The 25,243-nt window shown below is 39.3% G+C and overlaps 2 protein-coding genes across 2 annotated transcripts in view; one reads left to right on the forward strand and one right to left on the reverse strand.

The window, feature by feature from the left end:
• Positions 1-675: 675 nt before the first annotated feature.
• naa35 (N-alpha-acetyltransferase 35, NatC auxiliary subunit) lies at positions 676-23,185 on the reverse strand. Its single transcript, XM_088336044.1, has 23 exons — positions 22,833-23,185; positions 20,344-20,472; positions 20,238-20,271; positions 20,046-20,160; positions 17,051-17,125; positions 15,850-16,017; positions 15,705-15,771; positions 15,587-15,630; positions 15,468-15,518; positions 12,596-12,679; positions 12,398-12,512; positions 12,148-12,326; positions 9,516-9,575; positions 9,342-9,448; positions 8,228-8,294; positions 8,059-8,157; positions 6,118-6,296; positions 5,914-6,050; positions 4,253-4,320; positions 4,034-4,174; positions 1,899-2,021; positions 1,675-1,755; positions 676-921 (listed from the first exon to the last, which is right to left on the reverse strand). Exons 2-23 carry the CDS (start codon positions 20,462-20,464, stop codon positions 862-864), a joined length of 2,175 nt encoding a protein of 724 aa, XP_088192170.1. The 5' UTR covers positions 20,465-20,472; positions 22,833-23,185; the 3' UTR covers positions 676-861.
• Positions 22,951-25,243, forward strand: part of agtpbp1 (ATP/GTP binding carboxypeptidase 1) — a 44,295-nt gene continuing 42,002 nt past the window's right edge. Inside the window, exon 1 of the mRNA XM_088336043.1 lies at positions 22,951-23,279. The gene's annotated coding sequence lies outside the window, so the exon portion shown is untranslated. The remainder of the gene's footprint in view (positions 23,280-25,243) is intronic.

Consider the following 25,243-nt stretch of genomic DNA (forward strand, 5'->3'; position numbering starts at 1 on the left):
AGTCGCAATGGCCGAACCTGAATTAAAACACCGAAAGTCATTCTGATCTGAAAACAACAAGCGGGGTTGATTGAGTAAATTTAAAATACATTGTGTAGTGAAAGGAAGTCTGTCTCTTTTTAGAGAATCGGCTTTTCCGGCTCACTTCATTAAAGAGAGCTGGCTCTCAAATGGCTCACTTGCTTTGCTGCGTTATATTACGAATTATTATGTTGTATAAAGAAGTTAAGAAAAAAAGGAAGTATAAAAGGAGAAAATGAAAAAAGACAGGTTTGTGGTTATCCCTTTCATCAGTATATTACTAATAATAATTTAATGCAGAAAATGAATTAAAAATTTGAATAAGAAAATACTTAATTATATTTGCATGTATTTTTTCCTTCCACAGTGAACATCCAAGCTACTTAATTTTTAACTTTTCGTTTATAATAAACCTCATTCATGTCGAGCAACTCAGTATCTCACAACAAAATATTAAGTAACTATATATATATATATGATACAACGAAACACATGTATAATACAACATGTTAAACTGCATAAATAAACATGTTTGAAAAAAAATATGGTGTAAGATTATTTTGTAAGGGAAAATACGACAGTTTGTAAGAGCATGGAGCTGTGGAGGTTGACAGGTATGCTTTTGAAACAAGTTTTTCTCAAGAAATCATACACTTTTGTTAACAAGACTTTTATTATTAAGTCTGAATCAGTGACGGCAGGTTGAGTTTTTTCAGACAAACTAAAAACATTTGTTATCACTTCAATTGGCTAGACAAACACACACAAACAATTTACATTTGTATCACGTGCTCACAAAACCATGATGGCTGGAGAAGAAGCTGATTTGATCTGAAAGCGTCACATGATCTTGACCACAGGGAAGTACTTGTGAGCCGTGAAGTCGAACTCGGGCAATACCTGGTGAATAAAATACAATTGAATTCAAGTGATTCGGAATTTTAACTGCCGACATGCAAATTCCGGACTACAAGCTGGCCAAGAACTGGTGCGGACCCGGCGAATACGACTTTTTTGCAAAATAGCATCACACTGTGCTGCGATGAAGACACTCGTTTGCTGACTGTGTCCGCAGCTGTCAATTAACTAGTGCGGTAGTCAATATGAACTCAATTGGTATTAACATATACGCAGGAGTGCGACAAAAACATTCTCAAAATAAACTCAAGTGCTGTACTGACTAAAATTTAGGAGCTCTTACAATCACAGCAGCCTGTAGACATGCAGAGCCATGCGACTGTCAATTGCGCAAGGGGTGGGAGAGCTTAAGATCAGTGGAGACCAAGAATTGTTACTACTACATAAACAAAAAAAAAACATTTACTGTGATGGTATTGGCTTTTGAATGTTAACCAGTTCAGGAAATTAAGTTCAGGTAATGATCTTAAACTGAAGACCAACCCTAATTTCGGCCCGGATTGGGTTTAAATGTCCATCATTACGTTTAGGTCAGGCCGCGCTTTATTTTCCTGACTTTTAACAAAATATCAGTTTCCTTAAATGTATAACTAAATTAAAATACAAAAAAACCCATTTGACTCGCCATCATTGTTACTTTTTGTCTCTCTACCTCACTTAAATTGCTGCGCTAGATTCTTAAGGACGCTCTGCTGCTGTGGTTCAATTTTCAACCCGTCAATATGTCACAAATACCATGGTCTCTTTTTTGTGTCCTCCAGCCAGGAGTTTGGTCACCACAAAGTTAGGTTTGGCCGCTCTCAGGATAGCGTTTACCTGCAGACACACAACACCTGGATAAGATTGCTACAATAGACTGAGAGTGCCGCAAACTTAGATTCTAGATTTAGGACATTTCGGTCAATGGAGAACATTTCATTATTGGAACAATTTGAAGTGAATGAAACGAATCTAAGGACCTCCGGGTCTGGGCTGGGGACGTTTTCCAAGAAGAATTTTGCCTGCTGGAAGTGTTTGCTAGCAGCCAGGTAGAGGTCGGCCGAGCCAGGGGCCGGATTGTACTTCTTCAAGTCGGACATTTCCTGTGGAGTAGAGAGAGGTCATCGTTTGGATCAGGGGTGGGCAAGCCACGGCCGGCGGGCCACATGTGTGACCCATGAAACTTTTTCATTTGGCCGCCGAACCAAAAATGCAAAAATTATGTTGCTAATATTAAAAAATGGCAAAAAAGGTACTTTTACTTTTGTAGACTGAAATAATAACGTACAACTGAGGAAAGCAATGATTCTCTTCAGACAGTTGCAGCTGGCCTCTGACTACCCTATTTACGCGACTCTTGTAGGTGAGTGTGTTGTTTCCATGTCACAGGTTAAAAACTAACCAAAACTGTAAGCATGTGTAAAAACTTGTTTAATTATTATGTTTTCACAATGAATGGCACTTCGTGTAAAGAGCAGCATTTAAATGCGTGTGCATTTTTGAAATTTACTTACTTTTTAAAATAATAAACGGTTGTGTACTCGTACATGTTTTTAAGTACCTTTAACAACAACAACAAAAATGTTTGAAGGAACTGTTTCATTTTTGATCCATCTAGTTATTTATTCATTTAAATAAATAATTTGCATGTAATACAAAAAATATGAAATGCAAACCCATTAAGAGTCTTTAATATGTCACAAAAAAAGGATGTAACAATTGTCACAAAGTTAGTTTTAATGTATATTGTCATCTGCACAGAAAAGAACCACGATTCCCAGCAGGCTCCAAGTCTGCAGCATACACCACAGTCGGCACGATCACACTTTCATACAGCCCCTCTCTTTTACACCATACGCATACTTTCTTCAGAGCACCCAAAACCTTGCTTCCTTGATTCACTCTGTGGAATACCTCACACTCCATTCCACCAACTGCAGCCACATCACAACCCAAGTACCTAAAGCTTTCAACTTCCGGCACCTGTCAATTCAACCTTTTTTCCAACGCCATGCCCACTCCATCCCGTGAACACCTTATCACCTGCCAGCATAATAAAACTAAGAAACTATATACATAAAAAAATATATATGAATATTAAAAAGATAAAAATACAAGATTAACTCAAGATGAGTTAAGGCAATAAGATAAAAAAAAAGATAAAGTGAAACATGTGAGGCCGCTCTGAAACAGACCGCAATTGGATACCGCTCACTTCTGCATGGAATAATTGAAACTATCTTACCCCGTCGCGGGAGGCCCTAGTGACTGTTTTGTTGGAGTTGCGTGCTTCATCCTTTAAAAGTTTATATGCTACCACTATGGTGAGTGTTTCTTGTTTGCGTTCCTCACCTTTTAGGTAGGCAATTGTGCTTTTTGTGTTTTTTACCACGTGTGTCGTGGTTCGTAGAATTCTGTCCGGCTATCTCCTAACATTCGGGGCTGCCGAGTGATTTCCCGTTTTGTAGGCTTCTGGCTGGCGCCCGTTGGGTGATCCCCAATTGTTTTTGGATCAGCTAGCCTGATGTCAACACGGGTTTTCTGTGTCCCTTAGTTTATTCCTGGCAGACTTTGAGTTTGTCGCCATAGCCGCTTTTCGTAGTTAGTTCCCGGTTGGCCTGGCTGCTCACTGCCTATTTTTTTGGTCGGGCAGCCTTGTGTTTTTCTGCCAAAGCAGTGCCAGACTTCTGTTGATCACTACAGGTTGGCCTCTCATTAGCTCCGTTTGTTATTTTCTAAACTTAGCCCCTTTTGGCTGCTTGCCCCTTGTTGTACCATTGCTACACCCACCTCCGACACAACCCCTAGCCATTCTCCTTTGAAACTACCAAAAACTTTGCTTGAAACCATCGTAACCTCTTCGTTGAATTTACACTTAAAACAATGTGGTGACTGTCTTGCTATGGTGCTGGTGTTCCTTAATGAAGTCTCAGCTCAGGAAGTCAGAGACGAGATAGGCTGTCTTTAAAATGCTTTATCTCAGAAAATATACAGATGAAATGAAGAAATTATGCAAAAGCCATGTACTAATTCCTCACATTTTGCATATTTAATAATCTGGGATTACCTTTAAAAAGCTTCAAAAATCCCTGTAAAAATTCAAAGAAGAACCCACCTTGAACTGCATGTAGTGCACTGGCGGAGGCGTCACCACGCTGTTGAAGGGGGCGAAGCGGTGCTCGTAGCGCACTTGCTCGCTGTCCAGCTCGAATTGAGGCTTGCGCACCTTCCCGTCCATGTCCAACGCCACCATTGTCTGAGCACAAAGCAGATGGCAGTTACTTCTTTACATTTTTGCTCAGTAAATTCCGAACACAATGTGATGCTGTGGTACCTTGTACATGCCGGCACACATGTTCTGGTAAGCTTGACTCATGGTGATCTCTTTGCTCAGGGGACGGACTGCACCCATACAAAAAAAGCACGGTCATGTTCCTTGGTGCCCAGCGTTCAATTTCAAACACAATTGTAAAGAAAACAGTAAAAGCTGGCTTCCCTTCTAGTACCTTATTTTATGGACTATAAAAGCGCACCTAATCTGAAATTGCGCTTATCAATGTGCCTTATATATTGGCAAGTATAGTGCGTACGGTATTTACTCATGTGCAACTTGAGCAAAGACTGATCAATCGAAAAACATTGTAAAATCAAAATCGCAAAACTTTGTCTGCAACGAGATCTAAGCAGGGTCGCGATGGTGAGAGAATGGCAATCTAACCACTAGATCACCAGAGACACAGCTGACTAGATGAGAAGGCATTATATTTTATCTCATTATCACACTTGTTTACAGTGCCAGAATTTTAGAGAACGGACAGCATAGAAAGTCTTCCTGAAAGATATAATTAAACTCAGAGTCCAATTCATCATGCCATAGTGACAACGGGCTGCTTTCTGTAGAGTGAGCTTTTTTTCATGCGTTTATGTAACAGGGTTCCTGCAGCTTAAGGAAAGTTACATTTAAGAACTTTTAAGACTTTTAAATGCCTTATGAAATTAAATTCAAGACCAAGTCGACAGAAACACACAAAACGAAACAAACAAATATTTCTTGCACACAATACATTGTGCCTCGCACATATGACCTGGCACAGCTTTTAGCCATGGTGAAAAACGTTCATGTGTTAGCCACTTCTCATTGAATTGACACTTTCCTCCTATGGTTCAAAGTAAAAGACTCTGTCCAAAGTTTCTATGTGTGTTGTGGGTAGAGTAGAGATGTGTCTGCTCAGAAAGGCCTGACTGAAACTACATCACCGTTTGATTGTTCCATTATTGTGGTCACGCCATGTTGCCACAAAAGTAAATCGTTAAATTATTAAAAAGACAATGATAAACGCGACTGAATCTTTTGAGTTCAAACAAATAGAATTCTTATCAACGTCTTCAGACTTTCAAAAAATTAATTTAAGACTTTTAAATGCCATTTAAGACCTTATTTTTAGAACAATAAATGTAATGCCTTTCAACACTTTTCAAAGCATCGCTGGAACCCTGTGTAAATTTTTGGTGTTGCCAAAGTAGTGGACCACACGGCGCTGTGCTTCCTGTTTTCCTCCGTCATGGTCAGCTTCTTTTTAGGGTGAGCGGATCAATATGGCTGCCATTTCCTTCTCCCATTGCCCTTTCCTTTGCCTAGCAGACTGAATGCAGCAAAGCCAGCCAGTGGCCAGGTAAGAGAAGTCTGTCAGTCATTTACTCAGGCATAGACTCAAAAGTAGCAGAGGGTGCTGGGTAAGAGAGGGACTGTGCAGAGAAGTGGTGCTTTGAGGAAACTGGTTGCGAAGAGGAGTATTGATTTCAGGACAATAGTATCGATCTGATCTAAGTGCTTGATTAGTATCAATAGTATCGATATTTCTATATTTGGATCAATCCACCCGCCCCTATCAAAGTCCATCTGCCAAAGATCAATAGACAATTAAATTACATACCACTTAAATAATGAAACAGAAAATACAATAACAACAGGCTTGGTCCTTATCCCCCCAGTACCTTTTTTCTTTTTCTTGCTCTTTTTGCTGCTTCGGCCCTTCACCTGCTCCTCCAGAATCCGCTCCTCAGCCATCTGGGATGCATCAGCTCTGCTCAGGGTGGACATCAGCCAAGCGTACAGGAACTCCGATAAGTACCTGCAGCGTAGCCAGTTGATACCCCGTAAGCTGGGAGCAAGGTGGAAGGTGGAGGCGAACAGCGTACCAGTAGACGTAGTAGTACTCGTGCATGCTGTACAGCTCCAGCTCAAAGCCGCTGAGCAGGTACTGGATCATTATCCGCAGATTGTGGTAGAGGATCCATGTTCCCAGCGAGGCCAGATGCTGCCGCTGAGGCTCATATTTGACCAGCAGGCCGTGCAAGGCTGCGTCCACCTTCTCTGCCTGTACAAGGGGAATTAAATCCATTTGACTATATTTTCTGTACTATAATGTGCAAAAATCTGTATTTTGTGATTTTTATAATATTCATAAAATTAAAACTACAGTAAGGGCTAATTTTGCACTAAAATAAATAAGTACCATACTCGTGCATTGATTGATCAGTGAAAATATATTGCTGATCACAATGGCAAATCTTGGATGCAACGGGAATGGAACCTGGATCGCGGCTGGGAGGGCGCTGGACCCTATCCACTAGACTACCATGGATACTGACAGCACACAAAAAAGGAAATTCATGTCATCACACTATTTTAGTCATGGTACCACGTGGTTGATGTTATCATTAGGCTGTACTGTGAGGATATTGTCAGACAATAAACCGGTCCGCGGTACAGAAAAGGTTAGAGACCACTGAAATATGGTATTTGATTGCCGACTCGCAAGGTCTTAATGAAGCGCACGAGATTCTGATTTGAAGAGAAAGGCATCGTAGGAAGTAATTTGGTCGTCGTGAAATCGTGAAAAATATACATAAACGCTCGGCTGCACATATTCATCGTTTGTCACTTACAGTGCTAGAGCAGAGAAAAAGTGAAGCAAAACTTTATACTGATTTATAATCATGTTCTGCTTTCTCATTTCCTTAACATTTTCATCTGGTACAGTGACTAAAAATGGAGGGATAAGATGAGACCAGGGTTCGTGCATGTGGTTGAAATCCTTGAATTCTAATGTTGTGTTTTCAAGATCAGGAAAATGCTTGAATTTTTGGTGAAATGTTTGAAATGATTTCCATTGCCTTGTTTCCTGGCAGGCTGTCTCTATAGCCCACGCTTTCAAATGAAGAAACAATTAAAGAGTGTGTAAAAATGACGCCGATGGCGGCTCCAGTACTCATGATTAAGTTGTCATGTGAAGCGTTACTGCCCCCTACCGTCACATCCAAGAAGACAGGTTTATCAGACTAGTCATGGGAATTTTGGTTATTTTTAGAGAAGCAGCCCTTTACGCTTGGCTCAATGAGAAGAGACATCTCTTTTTGCTCTCAAATGAATCCTCAGAATTTTTGTTTTGTGACATATTATCAATCAAAAAATAAAACATTATGCACCAATGTATTTATTAATTGCATGTTTTGCAGGGGATCCCTAAAAATCGCATGGAATTCAAATTAAAATATTCACAGATTTAAAAATTTTTTGTAAAATACAATATACATTTTCGATTTTTACACACTCAACAGATTTAAAGCCAAACAACAACCCAAGATTCTGATTTCAACAATATAGACACTGATTCTCTGAAAAACCCGCAAAAAAATTAAAATAAGTAAAATTAAAAAAAATTGAAAGACTGAATGTACTTTGGTTCGGCAGCACGGCGGCGCAGTGGTTAGCGCGTGTGCGGCACACAGAAATAGTTTAAGTCAGTGCTTCCAGTCGGGTTGTGGAGTTTGCATGTTCTCCCCGTGCTTGCATGGGTTTCGTCCAACATTCCAAAAACATGCATGTCAGGTTAAATGGCCAGTCCAAATCGTCCCTATGTGTGAATGAGCGAGTGAGTTATCTGTCTATGTGTGCCCTGCGACTGTCTGGCAAGCAATTCAGGGTGTCCACTGCCCGAAGACAGCTGGGATAGGCTCCAGCATCCCCGGGACCCTACTGAGGATAAGCGGTGCAGAAAATTTGGTTCATTTTCTACTTTTTATACAGACAGTACTTTCTTTTGAGATAAACGCGTTTTTAAGGTAAACTGATGTCACCTCGTCTTGCAAGGAAGCAAACTCTTCTAGAATGTGACCCAGTTTGTCTCGCTGCCGAGCTCGATTGTGGCCGTGGATCTGGATCAGGCTGCAGAACGGCTGTAGGAGGGAAGTTAAAATCAGCAAGTAGATAACGGTTGAAAGCAGGGATGAGGCAGAGTTGAGTTACCCTGGAACAGTGTGTGACGAAGGAGTCGATGTAGTCTTTGGCTTGGTGGTTATTGAATAGACAGCACCTGCGTGCAACATACTGTAAGTCCAGCTGCAATGATTAGTCGACAAAAATCGATAATAGAAACAGTCGACAATGTAATTACTTCTGTCACCAGACAAGTTTTTCCTACAAAGTGACACATCTCTACCTGAATATATAGCACAATAGCATCTCTGTCTCGAGCGGCAACATAAACATACAGAAACCATGGTGTCAACATAACGTACCAGTACTAAAACCTACTAAAACCTCCAAAGTATGAGCGTATTTCAGCCAGGATACGGCCAATAAAAAAATAATACATGCAAAAATGTGCAAAGCAGACCTTGTGTATAATGGCAGTAGCTCTGTGACGCACACACATTAAAAATCAAGTCGGACAGTTAAACGAAACGTAGTCTGACTTTCACTGTAAGATTCAACTGAAGTTCAAGCTAATACAGTTTTGATGACATGATTGTACATCTTATCCACATATATTCAGCTATAAAATGAGCATGAAGCCAGATTGTGCCTGACAAACATATTTGAAATGAAATGCTTGCAGTGCAGTCTGAAAAACCAACATCAGTTTGATGTTGATTGTTAAGTTCTCTTTTAACAGAATTCACAGTTGACCACTGAATGCATTCTTCGCAAAATGCACATAACTTTTGTTTTATGTACTGCTTCTCATGAGCCGGTACTTTATTTATATTTTCTGTTCCTAAAAAATGGACAGAGCTTTATTTTTGGATTTAGGTCCCTACTGACCGAGCATTGCGCCTAATTGGTTTCAGATTTTTCAGTAATGGTGTACGAATCTAAAAAAAGAGGGATTTTTGTACCCATTTTTATTGTGGTATTGATCATTTTATCCATTTCCAACCAAATTTAAGAAAAAAAACATAATAATTATCCAATTGTTAGACGATTCGATTCAGTAGTATGTGGCTAGTTATTATATTAAAATAGTGAGTTGCAGCCGTAATGGTAAACCCATTGACTTTGAAAAGAGGGACAATACAATTCAACCGTATTCATGACAAACCTATACTCATGTTCCGTGCACAGAAAAGAGTGGACATACTTGTAGGATAGCGCAGGAGGACTGACAAAGTATCGTAGGGCATCTTTTATCATGTCCTGCATTAGATGAGTGCCAAACACTTTCTTGTTGTCAATCAGGAAGGTGGTCTGCATTGATCACAATAGTCACTTTTATTGTCAACAGTGGGCAAAACAGGAAGCGGCAGGAACTCACCTGAAGTAGCGATCTGGACAGAACACATGGAGACTGCTCGCTGAACTCACAGAAAAAGTCCTGTTGTTCAACAACAACAAAACAGAAGAAATGCACAAAAAAACCAATACAATTAAATCAACTACTCTTGTACAGATTTCAAAGAATTGAATGGAGCGGTGCATCGTTTGATGTTTGCTTGAAAAGTTGAACATTTTCGCTATTAAGCATGTGTTAACAACGCCCAACTGAATTCAAAGAGCCTTTATTATGTTAATTTTTTTGGGATCACTGTGCTTATCTGCTTTTATTGTACTTTCAGCAACACTGTCCTGGGACGCAAAACATGATAGGTAGAGCGAAAGTGAGGGAGATTGGGGTGTGGGGTCGAAGAGCGAATTTATTCTTGTCATCGCAGTTTTTGTTAGCGTAGCATGAAAATGGTGGTAGTAAGAAAAAGCCTTTTTGGAATACAGTCCAAACCCCCAAAAAGGATGGAAAAAAAATGTAATTGAGCGCGTCATGTACTTGATGTATGAGCTCACTGAGGTTGCGATCATGATTTTATGATTGACGCACAAAACTGAAAATATGTACTTTGCCACTTAATTTGTTTTGTTTTTTGTTGCCGATAAATGTTATTACCCTTTTCTATTCTATTTCACTATTGTTACAATGCACTATTCCTTTTCATTGCACCATTATTATAACTTAGGTCAGTGTCCAAGCACCATGTTATAAATATTTTTGCCTATTTATCCTAACAAGTCTTTTTTTCTCTCTCTCACTTTAGAGTCCAATTTCGCTGCACAACATTGATATCAAAGACAATGAAGACGATGCATTTCAATTAAGTAATTTAGTTAAGATGGTGGCAGAGAGTAAAAAGGTTTCAAATTCCAGACAGCACCTTTAAACGATATTTGAAAACAATAAAACAAAGTAATGACATTAAGTCTTTGAACACTTTGTATTACATTTTTAAAGTGCTCAATTGAACCTGTGGTTTGACAAAAAATTTTTAAAAAATTGGTTGACAATAATAATCATTATTTCAGAAAGATACAAGGTATACAAAACCTATCCTTAATTAGTACCAGAGTGTTGTGCCATTTAAAAATATGCCAGAACTAATATTTAAAAAAAAAATCAATTATAATTATATATATATATATATATATATATATATAAAGGCAGCGCGACAGCACAGCGGGTAGCGCATGTGCTGCACATTTCCGTTGACATGAGATCGAACCTTCCTATGTGGAGTTTGCATGTTCTTTTGCGTGGGTTTCCTCCAGGCACTCTGGTTTCCTCCCACATTCCAAAAACATGCATGTCAGTTCAAATTGTCCCTAAGTGTGAATGAGCGGGCGAATTGTCTGTCCCTGTGTGCCCTACGACTGGCTGGCAACCAGTTCAGGGTGTCCCCTTCCCACTTCCCGAAGATAGCTGGGATGGACTCCAGCACCCCCGCAACGATAATGAGGATAAACTGTGCAGATAATGGATGGATGGATCCAGATTATAAATAATTGTTGTTTTTGCTTGTTATCTTCTTAATCCTCAAAAAATAATGTACATTCACGCATTAAATTAGGGACAAAACTATAGCTTAATTCAGGCCCCGTGCCCCCAGGGAACTGAATACATTTTATTCATTTCAAAATTTGTGTGGAGAAGTAAATTATATTTTCTAGTCGATTATATATCTATACCCCACGACCCTAATGAGGATAAGCGGTACGGCTAATGAGATGAGATGAGATGAGATATATCTATACTATATCTAAGCCGGCACGGCAGCTGAGTGGTTAGTTCTGAGGTTCTGTGTTAAAATCCAACTAGCTGAATTTAAAGGGACAGTGCATTATTTGACTGCCAGATGTTGTTGTACGGTGTAGTGCGACCAGAAACACGTGTTAAAAAGCACAAGGAAGAATACAAACAACGGGACTCAAAGTAACAAAAACGCACCATTTTACTTCTCATTTTTTGCCCAGACTTTTGAGCTTTTATCAAACCTGTAGTAGCGAGGCGGCAGACAATTATGTCAGCTTCCTTAGCGTTTTAGGTAAAGTAATGCAACTTTCTCGACCTTTTAGTTTTGTTTTTTTAAAAGCGTCTCTATATAATAGTTCATGTATTTTCAATTATTGTTTAAATCAATATTATGTTTTTTAATAATGCAGTTTTTTAACTTCAAAAAGGCACGAAATAATAGACACTGTCCCTTTAAAACATACAACAAGACTACCTCTTCTAAGGGGGTGGCAGTAAACAAATGAATTGCTTTTCAAGGCTACATAGCAAACCTTCTGCTGTATTTTATCAGTTATCCATTTTAAACTATGCTTAACCAACAAATGCATAAAATATTAGACTGGTTAAAAAAAAATACAAAAAAAGACAAAGTCTAGATTTCATACCCACCCAGGCTGGATTTATTTAGCCTGATCTTAAATCTATGTGAAATGCATAAAAAGGGGTGTCATGTAGTTTTCACGCATAAATCAAGGAAATGCTTTGCCACCTTTAACTAAGCGAGGCAATTATTTAATGTGAAACCTTTGGGCTTAAATGTTTTTCGTTCTTCCCGTTCTTACTGATTAGACGAAGTATACAAATCAGTTGCGTGCCATCCCTCAGTTACCAGAATGCCGTGCAGGTTGGTGGTATTGATGACGTCGCAGACGGTCTTAATGCGCTCAATGAGCTTGGCAAAGTAGGCCACCATGTCCTCCCTCTTGATGATTTTGGCGTAGCGCGGGAAGGTTGGGGGCAACAGCCGCTGGTTGACCAATGGTTCGAAACCCATCATGATGGGGTGATCTGCCATTAAAATAATTTAAAACAAGCGTTTAATGGGGGACAAAAACGTCTTTAACTCAAGTTGTCCTTACCTCCTTTTGTGGTATCATTTTGCGACTGGATTCCGTGCTGCACGCTCAAATGAATGGCTGTCAGGAGGTCAGCTGCCTGGGTGACAAGCTTCTGGGCCTCCCCCACCGAGCTGGTCTGTTAAACAATTCACAAAAAATAAAAATGCATCAGCCAGCGCTGCTCGTTTCCTGTCACTGGAGTGCACGTTAGCACGTTACCTCTTTCTTGGTGAAGGCGATCAGTGCAGTCAAGAGAAGGCGTGTGAACTTGATGCGGTTGAACAGTGCCAAGTACTGCTGGTGCTGGAAAGAACGCACGTGCATGGAGAGCATTTTAGAGAATATTATGAGCAAGTCAGGATGAGGAAAAGTCTCAAAGGCGAGGGACAGAAAAGGTTGTGAGTGGGTAGCAGAAGAAAACACAGGTTTCAGGGAGGGAAGGAGCACCACAGAACAGATTTTAATCTGTGCATCCTAGGAGGGAAGTTGCAAACACTTCAGAAAAACCTCTGTTATATCTTTGTGGATTTCAAGAAGACATTTAACAAGAGTATAGCAAACTACCTTGTGGGGCACCATGCTGAAGTATAACATGGTCCAGAAAATGGTTTAGACCATTGAACTGTGCACCAATGCCGAAAGTCCGGTATTGATCAATGGTAATATTGGTTTCAAACCACATTCGGTACGAGAGAAGGCTGCATTCTCTCTCCAACTTTAGCTTCTTAAAAAAGATGATCATGACCAAAAGCCCTGGACTAACATGAAGTTAGAGTCAGCATTGGGGAACACAATGTTACTAACGTCAGTTATGCTGATGATATTGCCAGCCTGGCAGGAGAAAAACAATAACTTAGATCTGGTCATTCGCCTGGACATAGCATCAACCCAGTAAAGGTTAAAAGTCAGGACACAAAACCCCCCAAAAGGAATCACCACAAACGTCTCCATCAACCACCAAGGGCTTTAACCTTGCACCTAATTTTACTATCTTGGAGCTATCACATCCGAAGAGGGGTCAGAACTCGAAATCATGGTCAGGATAGGTCAAACCCAAAACACACTTGCCAGACTTAAACCCATTTGGATGGACAAGAACATAGCAGTAAAGTCAAAGACTCATGCAAGTGCTGGTAACTTTAATTTCCTTTATGCTTACAAGACATGGACTCACAGAAAAGCTGGAAAGGGAAATCCAGGCCGTTGTAGAGAAAACTGCTTTGAATTATATTTTTTTGGGTTGAGAACCTAATTCGGTGGTTAACGATTCAGCCAAAGGAAGGAGTTAATGGTCTCCCAAACGAATTAATTTGAAATAGCCTCATATTGTGTCACGCATTTATCATGCAGGAAGAAATGATTGGTTGGTTTGAACCTTTAACCACACTGGTCGTAGGGGCACGATTTTCTGTGGGGTGTCTTAGGCAAGAACGGCCTGGTGGCGCCCATGCCTCTCCAGGCCAACATATGTTTCCACCCGGTTCGCTTGTAGCTGAATGTGCTTACCACTGCACTGCGTAAACACATATTGTATATTTTTAGCTTTAAATTACCGATTTTGCAGTTCATTGATAGGGATAATGATTCATCGGTCCAGAAGGAGAATAATCTCGACACATATGGGGTCGTCCATCTTAGTCTCGTCGTAAAAGTAGAACAAGAATATGGATAATAGTAAATGTAGTACTACCATATAAAAAATAAGTAGTTTTTTTTAAGGCCAGTTTTGGCCCCTTTGTGGCTTTGTGTGTCTATTTCAGTAACAAAAATACTACAAAATTACAATAAACTATTACATTTAGTGCTTTAAAACAGGGACTTAATATATTGTTTTGCTTTCATTCTCAAAAGAAAAAAGAAACTTCAGAAATATTATAAAAATACTACTATGGTAATACTATAATACAGAAATACAATGAAAAAATACTACTACAGAAATACAACAAAAACATGAGAAATTACTACAAAACTAGACAATACATATTAAAACAGGGACCTAATATATTATTCAGGTTTCAGTCTAAAAAAAATAGTATGGTAATACTGGAAGAATTCTACTACAGTAATACTATAATAAAAAAATACTGTTACAGAAATACTTACAAAAACTACTACATAAATTCTACTAAATATTACAAAAGTACATCTACAGAAATACTACAAAAACACAACTCCAGTATTAATATATAACTTAATATCAAATATAAAGCGTAAAAACAGGGACCAAATATATTAATTTGCTTTCATTCTGAAAATAAAAAATATAATACAGATTCTATAAAAACAACATGACGCATACTAAAACACAGAAATACTACAAGAGAAATACTAGAAAAATCCTACAACAGAAATAGCACAAAAAGACTAATACCGAAATATTACAAAATTCTACTATAGTAATACTATATGACAAAAAAAAAATCCTACAAAAACATGACTACTGTATTACTACGAAACTAAATATTGAAATTAGTACTCAAAACAGAGATTTAATATAGTATTTTGCTTTAATTGTGAGCGTTTGAATCCGATTTGGATGAAACTAATATAATTAAAAAGAAATATAAAAATCAATATAACATGGAAGTGGCTGCATGTTATATGTTTATTTATAAATGTGAAAAATCGTCTCTTGGCCACCTTTTTTTACTGAATGGGGCCCGTGACTCCAAAGGTTTACCTCCTCGTGGTTTAGTTTCTTGATGACATTTAAAAAGTTATCCCTACTTGAAGAAAAAAAACGTTTTTGTGTCTCAGATTGGGTGCAAGAACAAGTTACAAACGTAATTACGCTTTTAAAGGTTTCCCGCGACCGCCAGAGCATCTATCCTCGGAATCCTCGTGTTCATGCAAAAACATTCCATAGGAAACACACATCGGGTGGGACTGACAGGTATACACGATCCTGCGCCACCTGTGTCACGAATGACTAATTTAGTATGAATTTCTTGGACTACGCACACCCGAGGGGAACATACAGTGCTTAAAGCACTTCCCCTGGCGGTCGTACGGGACGACATAGAACCAGGAACACATTTTGATTCTTTGTCAAAACTGCAAGTGCATCTGAATCAAAAAAGCAATTTGGCACCTCCAGCTCCACCTCCGGGTCTCGCTGCTCACCCTGACGACTCCGCGTACTCTGCAAGAGACACAAAACAAATTTAAAACACACAAAGAGCAGTCGTTGAATTTCCGACTTGAAACTACCTTGACTTTCCTCTGTAACTCATCCTCCACGTCTTTCAGCATACCTGCAAGGCAGCGAGGCCACATTACATATCTGTTTTTTTCATTGACCTTATTCTATGAGACACTAGAACCTCGCCTGTAACCCGCAGGTCCGTCACATTGTTGGCCATCCTGAAGCCGTACGTCATTGCCTGGAAGTCTTCCTGCGCAAATATAAATCCGAATGCCACCAATGTGTTTTGACCCAGATGCTTGGATCCAAACGTGAACGCAAGTCTCACCTCCTCGAACACAGCTGCCTTGTTGACCTTCTCCCGGGCGATGTCGCAAATTTTCAAGATGCCCAGTGCAAAAGCTTTGAGGGAGGGTTCCTCGATCAGGTCCGGGTTGTGGACATACAAGCAGGTGAAGACCGTCTGAGCCAGCGAGTGGCCTTCCAGCCATGTTATCTGCGTGATGTCGCATTTGGATGAATTACCGCACATTTATAGGGCCGCAACAATTAGTCGATGTAGTCGTGAAACATTGATTATAGAAATAATCGCTAGAGTAAGGCATCTTCCATGGTTATAATCTCTCATGAGAATTGCTCATGCGCAATAGTGTCTCGGTCTCAAGCAGAAACATACAGAAATTAGGACATTAGCTCCTTAAGTGTGAGGGAATTTAGGCCTGGTTACGGCAAAACTACTACTTGCAAATTTTGCAAGGGCGACCTTGCGTATCATGGTGACGCACACACATTTATGAAGACATCGGACAGTTAAACGGAACAAAATCTGACTAGCCTAACATTCAAGCCAATGCGGTTTTGGTTACATGTATTGTACATCTTACATAAGTGTATTTCGCTATCAAAGAGAGCTTGAGCATTTATGCCAGACTGCGCTTGACAAACGTATTTGAAATTAAATGCATGCAGTCTGAAAAAATGTTCGTGACGACAAATGTCAGTTGTTAAAACCGTTTGATTTCAAACTTTTAAGAATCTTTCAGTTCTTTTGTTCCAGAATTTGCAGTTGAACACTAAGCGTATTTCACAAAATACTCATATTTGTTTTATTTACAGTTCTACTGCTGCCTGTTTTTAGTTTACAGGGATAAAAAAATGTTTACTTGATTTGAATTGACTTCCCTAAAAAAACAGATGAATGATTTTTTATGAATGTATGTGTCTACTGACTAAGCACTGTGCCTAATTGGTTTTAGGTAGATTATTTTTTATTTAATTTTTGTAAAAATCCGCAGTATGATCAACAAAATACGGCCTGTAATTTTCATCATACCCATTATTCTTGTGTTTATTTTGATTTGGAAAATAATTAAATCAACTTCATGCCAAATTTAGGAAAACATGAATAATTATCAAATTCTTTGACTAATCATTTCAAAAGTCAATAACTACTCGACTATTAGAATAGCAGTTAGTTGCAGCCCCTTGTATTTGCACAGGAGGACGCTTTCATTTTGTGGGAAACTCACCAAACAGCAGAAACACGTGTCCATGATTCCGATGAGTTCAGGGAGGCTCAGACCTTTAACTTTAATGGCATTTTCCTAAATGTAACGAAACAGATGCTTAAAAAGACGTTTAAGCGTACCGGTTGGCGGAATATCAGATCGACAATGAGTATTATTTACCACCTTCAAAAGGTTAAAAAAAAAAAAACAACTTAATCGGTTCAAACCAAAAAATATTTACTTGAATAATAAGCTAGAATACATTACCTAACATATAAACGTGCATTTCCTCTTTAATAGGTCGATAAATTTGTATTTATTTTAAGCTAGGCCCACTTTAGGGAGCTGCCAAGATTGTCCGACATCTTGCTTCAAAGGGAACCCAAAGACCCCAAAGCCTTATGCTTGTGTGCTAGGAAACTCAGACAACAAGTAAATTGAAAGTAAAATGGGGCAGTTTGGTCACTCTGAACCTCAGTAGTTTGTATTCTTCATTGTGCTTTGTAGCACACGTTTTTGGTTACACAACGGAATACAGCAACATGGACACGTCAAATATTACACACACATTGTCTCTTTAAAAGTATGTGTTATCCGCGTGGACTACTCAAGATTCGGGTAAAGGCATGGGTGTCAGTCTGAACAAAATCTGGTAATGAACACCCATAGTGGTTGTTCTTGCTTATTATTAGGTATTTTTGGACCGAGTACCTAGACATAACTGCACTATCTCTAACAGTTATTTTAACGTGACAGATGGTCAATAGTCATGCAACTACTCTGTAATAAACCCACCACAGACTCCAAGTCAAAATCACTCGTTTACAGTTCCACTACAGAATACACAGACATGTTGTGGTCAAATTTACACAGTGTCCCTTTAACGAGATTGTGATCAAAACAAACATGCTAGAGTGTTACATTGTTCAGTTTACAATAAACAGTGACTTAAACATCTATGCATGTCCTTTTGTTTGTGTTTTTCATTTTATTTAATCCAAGAAGCCGTGTTTGCGCAGAGCACACACGCATACATTACTACTACTTGTGTATAACTAGTCACGATCATGGATATTATAGCGTTTAAATAGATTGGGTCGCCAAGGGTGTAGGTGACGTTTGTGTGTCTTAATAAACTCATTACATAGAGTACAATCGCTATTTTGTTTTAATCACGGCAATAGGTATTTCTTAATAACACATTATACATACTACGCTCATGACACATGCTCTGTCGAAAGCGCAGCGCTGAGAAGCATATTTCATGCGAAGGGGAGTCCGATTTTGCAGGAGTGGGATTCAGGCCCAACACCAGACAGTCGTTCGTTAAGTACGTTTTCATCGCACATATAATTACAGTGGAACCTCGGTTTTCGAACGCCTCTCAGTTTGAACAAATCGGTTCTCGACCAAAAATTTGGAGAAATTCTTGCTTCGCTTTTCGTTCAAAAAATCAGAGTTCGAACGCCGGTATGCTAGGGGCGACGCTGAGCGGTGTACGAGTGTAGATTGCCCCCACCCCTCGTGAAGAACTGTTGTCACGGCAACGCGCACTCCTTTTCTGTTTTCGTTTTTCAAAAGCGGTGAAGGGAGTGTTTTAACCCCTAAAAATGCCTCGGAAGAAGGTTGGTGCAATCAGCAAAGTTGCTACAGGTGAAAAAAGAGGAGTAGTGCGTACAACTATTGCATTTAAGAAAGAAATAATAGCAAAATATGAAGAAGGTGTGCGAGTTTCCCTTCTTCCGGAATACAGCAGGGCTTCTGCCGACCGGTAAGAAATCCTATTCATAATTCTTTTCTTTATCCTTTAACCGCTCACCACTTGTTGTGGAGACCTGGGTGCTAAATGACGTGTAAACGACCTGATTTTTTTATTTTTACACGTTCATGTTAGCATAATCTTTTGTACGGGAGATTACGCTAACGCGAACCTACAATTAGCCTGGGTTAGCTTTACGTTAAATATTCAAGATAAACATTCAACGTGTTGGAACGGATTAAAACAATTTCACATTACTTTTAATGGGAAAAAACGGCTTCGGTGATCGTACAAATCGGTTTTCGTACAAAGAAATGGAATGGATTATGGTCGAGAACCGAGGTTCCACTGTATCTATATACTTTTTAATGTATTTTTTTATTGTATTTTTGATGGCGCTATTTTATTGAGTTACGTGTGTTTAATTTAGGATCTAGTATCAGTATTGTAACATGCCCTGGTGGTAGGAGTTCCGAGACGCGTATGTGCAGCGTATATAGCTGTAGCCTCATATATCATCCATTAATTTTCTGCACTTCTTATCCTCACTAGGATCACGGTGGCTGCTTGAGCCCATCACAGCCATCTTCGTGCAGTAGGCAGGGGACAACCAGAACTCCAGCCAGCAGTGCGCACAGAGAAATACAATCAACCATTCACATGCTTATTCATACCTAGGGACAATTTGCCAATTGACCTGACATGCATGTAAGTGTCGATAAAAATTGTTCAAACCTCATATTGTTAGAATATGATATAATGAAATTGTGAATGTATTTAATTGCTGTTAAAAGTGTCGATAAAAACTCATATTGTTGGGATATGATATAATGAAATTGTGGGTTTGATTGCTGTTAAAAATGTCGGAAAAAATTGTTAAAACGTCATATTGTCAGATATAACGAAATTGTGAATATGCTTAATTGCTGTTAAAATTGTCGAGAAAAATTGTTCAAACCTCACATTGTTTGTTTGCTGTTAATAGTGTCAATAAAATTGTTCAAACCAAATCATGTCTTTGGAATGTGGGAGGAAACCCACGCAGGCACGGGAAGGCCGGTAGCTGGAATTGAACCCTGGACCTTCGCACTGTGAAGCTGTGCGGTAACAACGCATCCGCCGTTGCTACTGAGACTAAAACCTGATAGATATGGCGTAGTTGGTTTTAAATATGTTTTTTCTTTTACTTTGTATTAATGTAAATGGTCTGAAATGTAAATGAGAGGAGTCCAGTTAAAGAGTAGAGTGCCTGTGTACCTTTATAGCTTGCTCAAAATTGAGCACTTTCCTGTTCACTTGGTTCCCAATCATACCAGCGTCCATCTTGGGATCCATCATTTCTATGGCAGACATGGCTTCAAACAAACCAAATCTGCAGAAAAAATGAGCAGAAAAATGTTTCCTCCCTTCTTCTCATGAACGTACGTCCACTCCTGTGCACATACTTACAGCTTGTCATGAAGCAACTCGCCAAGGCTCAATTCTGTAGACACAAAATGAATGTAAATGTAAAGAGGAGGAAAACACCTCAGTAAAGTGTCCATGTGTTGTGTACCTTTACAAGAACTCTTAAAATCATGGGTGATGTCCACCCAGTTGGCATTGTTCTTCATCTTGTCTGGGATGCCCAGACCCCAGCCAGCATCATCCTCCTCCACCGATGACTTCATCACCATTGTGACGTCTATACATTCACACAGAGAGGACCTCACTTTAAGGAGCTACATTTTTCCAGGTTTCCCACCTGTGCTTTGTAAGCCTGGTGGACCAACAGGATTTCGTTTTACCAGGCTATTAATAAATTGTAAGCAGGCCACTGTTTGGAATTCGGTCCAGCGACAATATAATGCTAAAAATTGTTAAATCATTGTAAGCAATCTTACCCAGCACCAAATAGGATTCCCCATATTGAGCACCGTCTGCACCACCCTTTGCTAGAGTTAAACATGTCTTTGACGACCAGTCCTACAAAGTCTTTTGGGGAAAAGTCAGCTCCTTCCTTGTTTTTACAATACAGATTTACATGCTGCATGATACGGTGACACAGGTTATGCTAGCCGTGCCAGAACACTGTTCTGATTGCACGCTTGTCTTCTTTACTGGACAGGAAAAAAGAGAAGACCATAATAATACCACATGTTTTGCATACAAGATACCAATTCGAACCAGAGTTTCATGGATATATTTATGCATCATTTGCTACGTAGATTAAAACCATTGCAGCTAGAGTTAATGAAAATGAAATATTCAAAAGGGCGTTTATGTACTTTTGGCATCATTGTAGAACCCACATGGAAATGTATTTTAACCTTAGAACAGGGGTCAGGAACCTATGTCTCGCGAGCCAGGTATGGCTCTTTTCATGAGTACAAATGGCTCGGAGATAAAAGGCTGCGCGTGCAAATTTCCTTTGCCAAGTCAGGTTTGGTGCGTGCATAGCCAATGCAACGCTAAAAATACAAGCTGTTTGGTCCAGCATGTAAAGGGCACATACAGTCATGGGGTCACACAAGCAGACCCCATTCTGGCTGTATGCCACTAAGGAATCATTTACATGGAAACTCATTAAACAATGCATGTTCACTGTTGAGAATCTTTATGACAAAAAAACACAGAACAAATTAAAAACACCCAGCCATGCACACAGAAGAATGTTGTCACATAATATATGGCATGGCTCTTTTAAAAAAACGTGTGTGTGTGTATACACATATATATATATATATATATATATATATATATATATAGCTATTATGGCTCTTTGGGACAAAATGGTTCCTAACCCCTGCTTTAGACTAAATAATGACGGTTCAGGTTCATATCAACATGATATCTAATTTAGTGTAATTGTAAACATAAAAGTTGCAATTGCCATAGTATGGTTGTAATCATGTTACAACAAACACAGATATAATTGTGAACAATAATTATCGATTGTTTCAGACATTATAAAGAGATCATTTAAAAAAAAAAATGTCAACATGGCTGGCCAAGTTATTCTTTTCTAACTGTCTGCCTAAACCAAGATTGGTTTACAAACTCAGTATCCGAGGGCTGTATGCTCTTGAGGTTTCTCAACGCCAAGACAGGTGATTTGAATAAGCAGCATTGTTACCAAAATCATGGGGAGATTGTACATAGCTCATTCATTTACATCACTTGTTCTGGGAAGAACCACAAATGCAGGACTTCTGCCCTTGAGGCCTGACTTTGCTTATTCATTTTTTTTATCCCCAATAAGACAACCCAGATCCTCCCAATGGTATTGTCTGATTACAATTATATTTTGATTTTAGGGTTATTTTTCACCTGTGGGAATACACCAAGTCAGAGTTGCACTCATTTGATTTCTTGTGGTAGGGTTTCTTAAGCATGTTTTAGGGTTTCAAGAATGGAATGAGGTTCGAAACACAGATTCGTATTGCTAATTCGTTTTGGGGATTTGGACTTTAATTCATACTCAATGATCAGAATTGATATAAGGTGCACATTACAGTTAATATGGATATTTTATTTTCAAGGGTTGAGATCGCTAGTTAGACAAAAGGCGTAAGTTCGATGATGGCATTGGTGGTGACATTAATAGCGCATTTTTAAGTGATCACGTACTGGTGGTGGGGAGTAATTGGTGGGGACAAAACAATGATTGCTTGATATTGGTGTGGACACGTCCCCTGCGTCCGTGCCAAAACTACGCCCTTGGTGATCCAAAGCATTTGTGCAAGATGAACTCATGGTAAGCGTCAATGCATGATAGAGCGAACGTTTATAATATTTTCTGTAACGAGCAAGAGAGTGAACCAGATACCGATGCACTCATTTTTGAACTTTTGGCTAGCGATTCTAAATATACAGACAACACAAAAAAAAGAACGGATTGAAAATAAAAAGCTTCATAGGTACCTTGAGTTATGTTTTAATAAACAATGCACATTGGTTAGAGCTATCTTGGTTGTGTTGCTATTTGAAGGAAAAATACACAACTCGGAAATAAATTACCATGTTGGAAATGAGGTGTAATGACAAAATAAAAGGAAAACCAACCTTATTGTTTCGAAAAATCCATGGATCTTTAGCCGAAATTGAAAGGCTTTTACAAGAATTGCAGCCTTGTCGCAAAAATTTGACGTCACATGCTGTGTAGAGTCCTGGGGTTTGTAGTTTTCACCTCATTCCCGTTCAAAACACAGCCCCACACTTTGAAATCTTCCCCAAATGCTAAATATGATCCCATTGGGGTTATATTTGATGACGACAAAGGCACACACGCTGTATCAAAGGCGTTTGTGCACGTAAAACCGCAATGAGATTCGTACTGTCACTTGACGGCGCCTCTCTCTCTGACAGTTGGCGGGGCTGCCCCTCATCGCAACACCACGACGGGCGTTTCAGTTTCTAGGGCGGCCAGACGACACTCTTTGCCCGGATATACACACCCTCCGGTCACCGCTGTTATCTCGGAGGACAGCTACTTTTTGCTACACAGCTACAGTAAGTCTCATCCTCTTATGGTGCGGTCCGGGCGGACTGCTTTGTCCTGCTTAGGAAGGGGCGTTCTCCAAGTCGGCTTGGTGGTGAGCGCAGTCCCGCATTAGCTTCTTCGACCCTGGAGGCAGGTGCAACGTCCCCGGCCCGCTAACTATTTAGCTTCTTTGGCTTTTTACCCACACCTTTATATTCCAGTCGAGTGTAGCAAATGCAGCGGTTTTATGTTTTTATCTGCGTTGTTTTAAGTCGAGGATTCCGCAGAGAGTTAATAACAGGGTGGTTGCCCGAGTACTAACCATCTGCCATATCACAATTAGTGCAACAACGTCAAGCTTGCTTTCTAAACACTTCACAAGGTTGAAATACAGTATCTGCAATTGTAACTCAGTCCAAAAGGCTTCAACATGCAAAAATGCTTTAAAATAAGCGAGAACAACAGTGATTGGTGTTCGATTACAGCTTTTTCCCCTGATCAACATTGTTCAGTTTAAACTTGAGTAGACACTCAAAATAAGGAGAGAAAACATCAAGTCGTGTCAAGTCAAGTCATGTTTATTTGTATAGCCCTTAATCACAAAGAGTCTCAAAGGGCTGCACAGACCACAGATTATTGCTAACCACAGACTATTATGACATCATCTCCTGATCTAAAACCTACATGAGGGCAAATAATACACAGATATTGTCAACATAAACATAGGTTATTCATATGCTATAGAATAGTAATGTGTTTTAAACTTAGATTCAAACATTTCCACTGAGGTTGCAGATCGAATTTCAGGGGGAAGAGCATTCCACTGCACCGGGACCCGAATGGAGAACGCTCTCGAACCTGCGGATCTCTTCTTGGCTCTAGGGATCACTAGTAGACCAGCATTTTCAGAGCTAAGGCTCCGGACCGGAACACAGGGGAAATTAAATTGTTTACATGATTTTAAACTTGCAACGAGATCAAAGAGAGAAGCCTTCAGACAAGAGAATTCCATTCCCTGTACTGAAGGCTTCCCTGTGCCCTCCTTTTTTATTAAATTGTCCGTTACAAAAACATATCAGGCCTAAGGGGTGAGGAAATGAAAGAAGAGCAAAATGATCGGACTATAGTGAAAATAACAAAATTAAATCAACAAACAACAGTGAGCAATATTAGTCAAAATAAAGAACTCATATCCTATGAAATTTCCTTTGCATTTGTCCAGTATTAAAAATCGTGTAAACTTCTCAGATACCCATGCCAATACCCAAATCCTGAATAGTCATCATAACCATACTACATACTTTTAAATCTTAATATATTTTCCTTTGTTAAAGGGACACTGTGTAATATTTGACCAGCAGATGTTGTTGTTGTGTAGTGCAACCAAAAACAAGTGCTTCAAAGAAGAATAAGAACTACAGAGACTCAAATTGACCAAACTTCACCATTTTATTTCTCATTTACTTGCCCGGCCTTGTCCGACTTCTCCACCCCACAAGCATAAGGTTTTGGGGTCTTTGGGAACTCATAGCAGCAAAATTATGTCAGCTTCCTCTAAGTGTGGCTCATGTAAACTAAAATAAATACAGATTTAAAAAATGCTCTTTTTCATGACAGTTTGTGTACTCATGCCTCTTGTTCAAATCAATATATTAATTTAATTAATGAAAGCGCTAATCAATACACAATGTCCCTTTAGTATTGCATTAATTTTATGCCAATTTAACTCATTTTGTTCCATGTTCCTGATTGTTTAATGACCTGTACTAGCTTAAGCTATCATCTCAGGTACCAATGCCTGACGAAAGGCTGGTATTGCCACTGATACTGATCTCTCCATCGTTACTCGCCCATCCTTAACTGAACATAAAAAGAAGTTGCCACTTTCTTATTTCATTCTCAATTGCCCGAATGAGTCACGCTTTTTTTTCTGCTATCCTAATGCTTGTGATCTTCTTTTGTAATCTTTTGTTGCAGCCCTGTGAAGCTACCA

This window comes from Urocampus carinirostris, chromosome 5, assembly GCF_059441175.1.
Source record: "Urocampus carinirostris isolate Australia breed hairy pipefish chromosome 5, RoL_Ucar_1.0, whole genome shotgun sequence".
NCBI lineage: Eukaryota > Metazoa > Chordata > Actinopteri > Syngnathiformes > Syngnathidae > Urocampus > Urocampus carinirostris.

What these genes read in the sequence shown, in the direction of transcription:
- naa35 (XM_088336044.1), bottom strand. Translation starts at nt 20,464, where the DNA reads ATGGTGATGAAGTCATCGGTGGAGGAGGATGATGCTGGCTGGGGTCTG. An exon ending in ATTTTGAGCAAGCTATAAAG is followed by an intron (nt 17,126 to 20,045) that starts GTACACAGGCAC and finishes CGTTACATTTAG; the next exon opens with GAAAATGCCATTAAAGTTAA. An exon ending in GACGGACCTGCGGGTTACAG is followed by an intron (nt 15,631 to 15,704) that starts GCGAGGTTCTAG and finishes GCTGCCTTGCAG; the next exon opens with GTATGCTGAAAGACGTGGAG.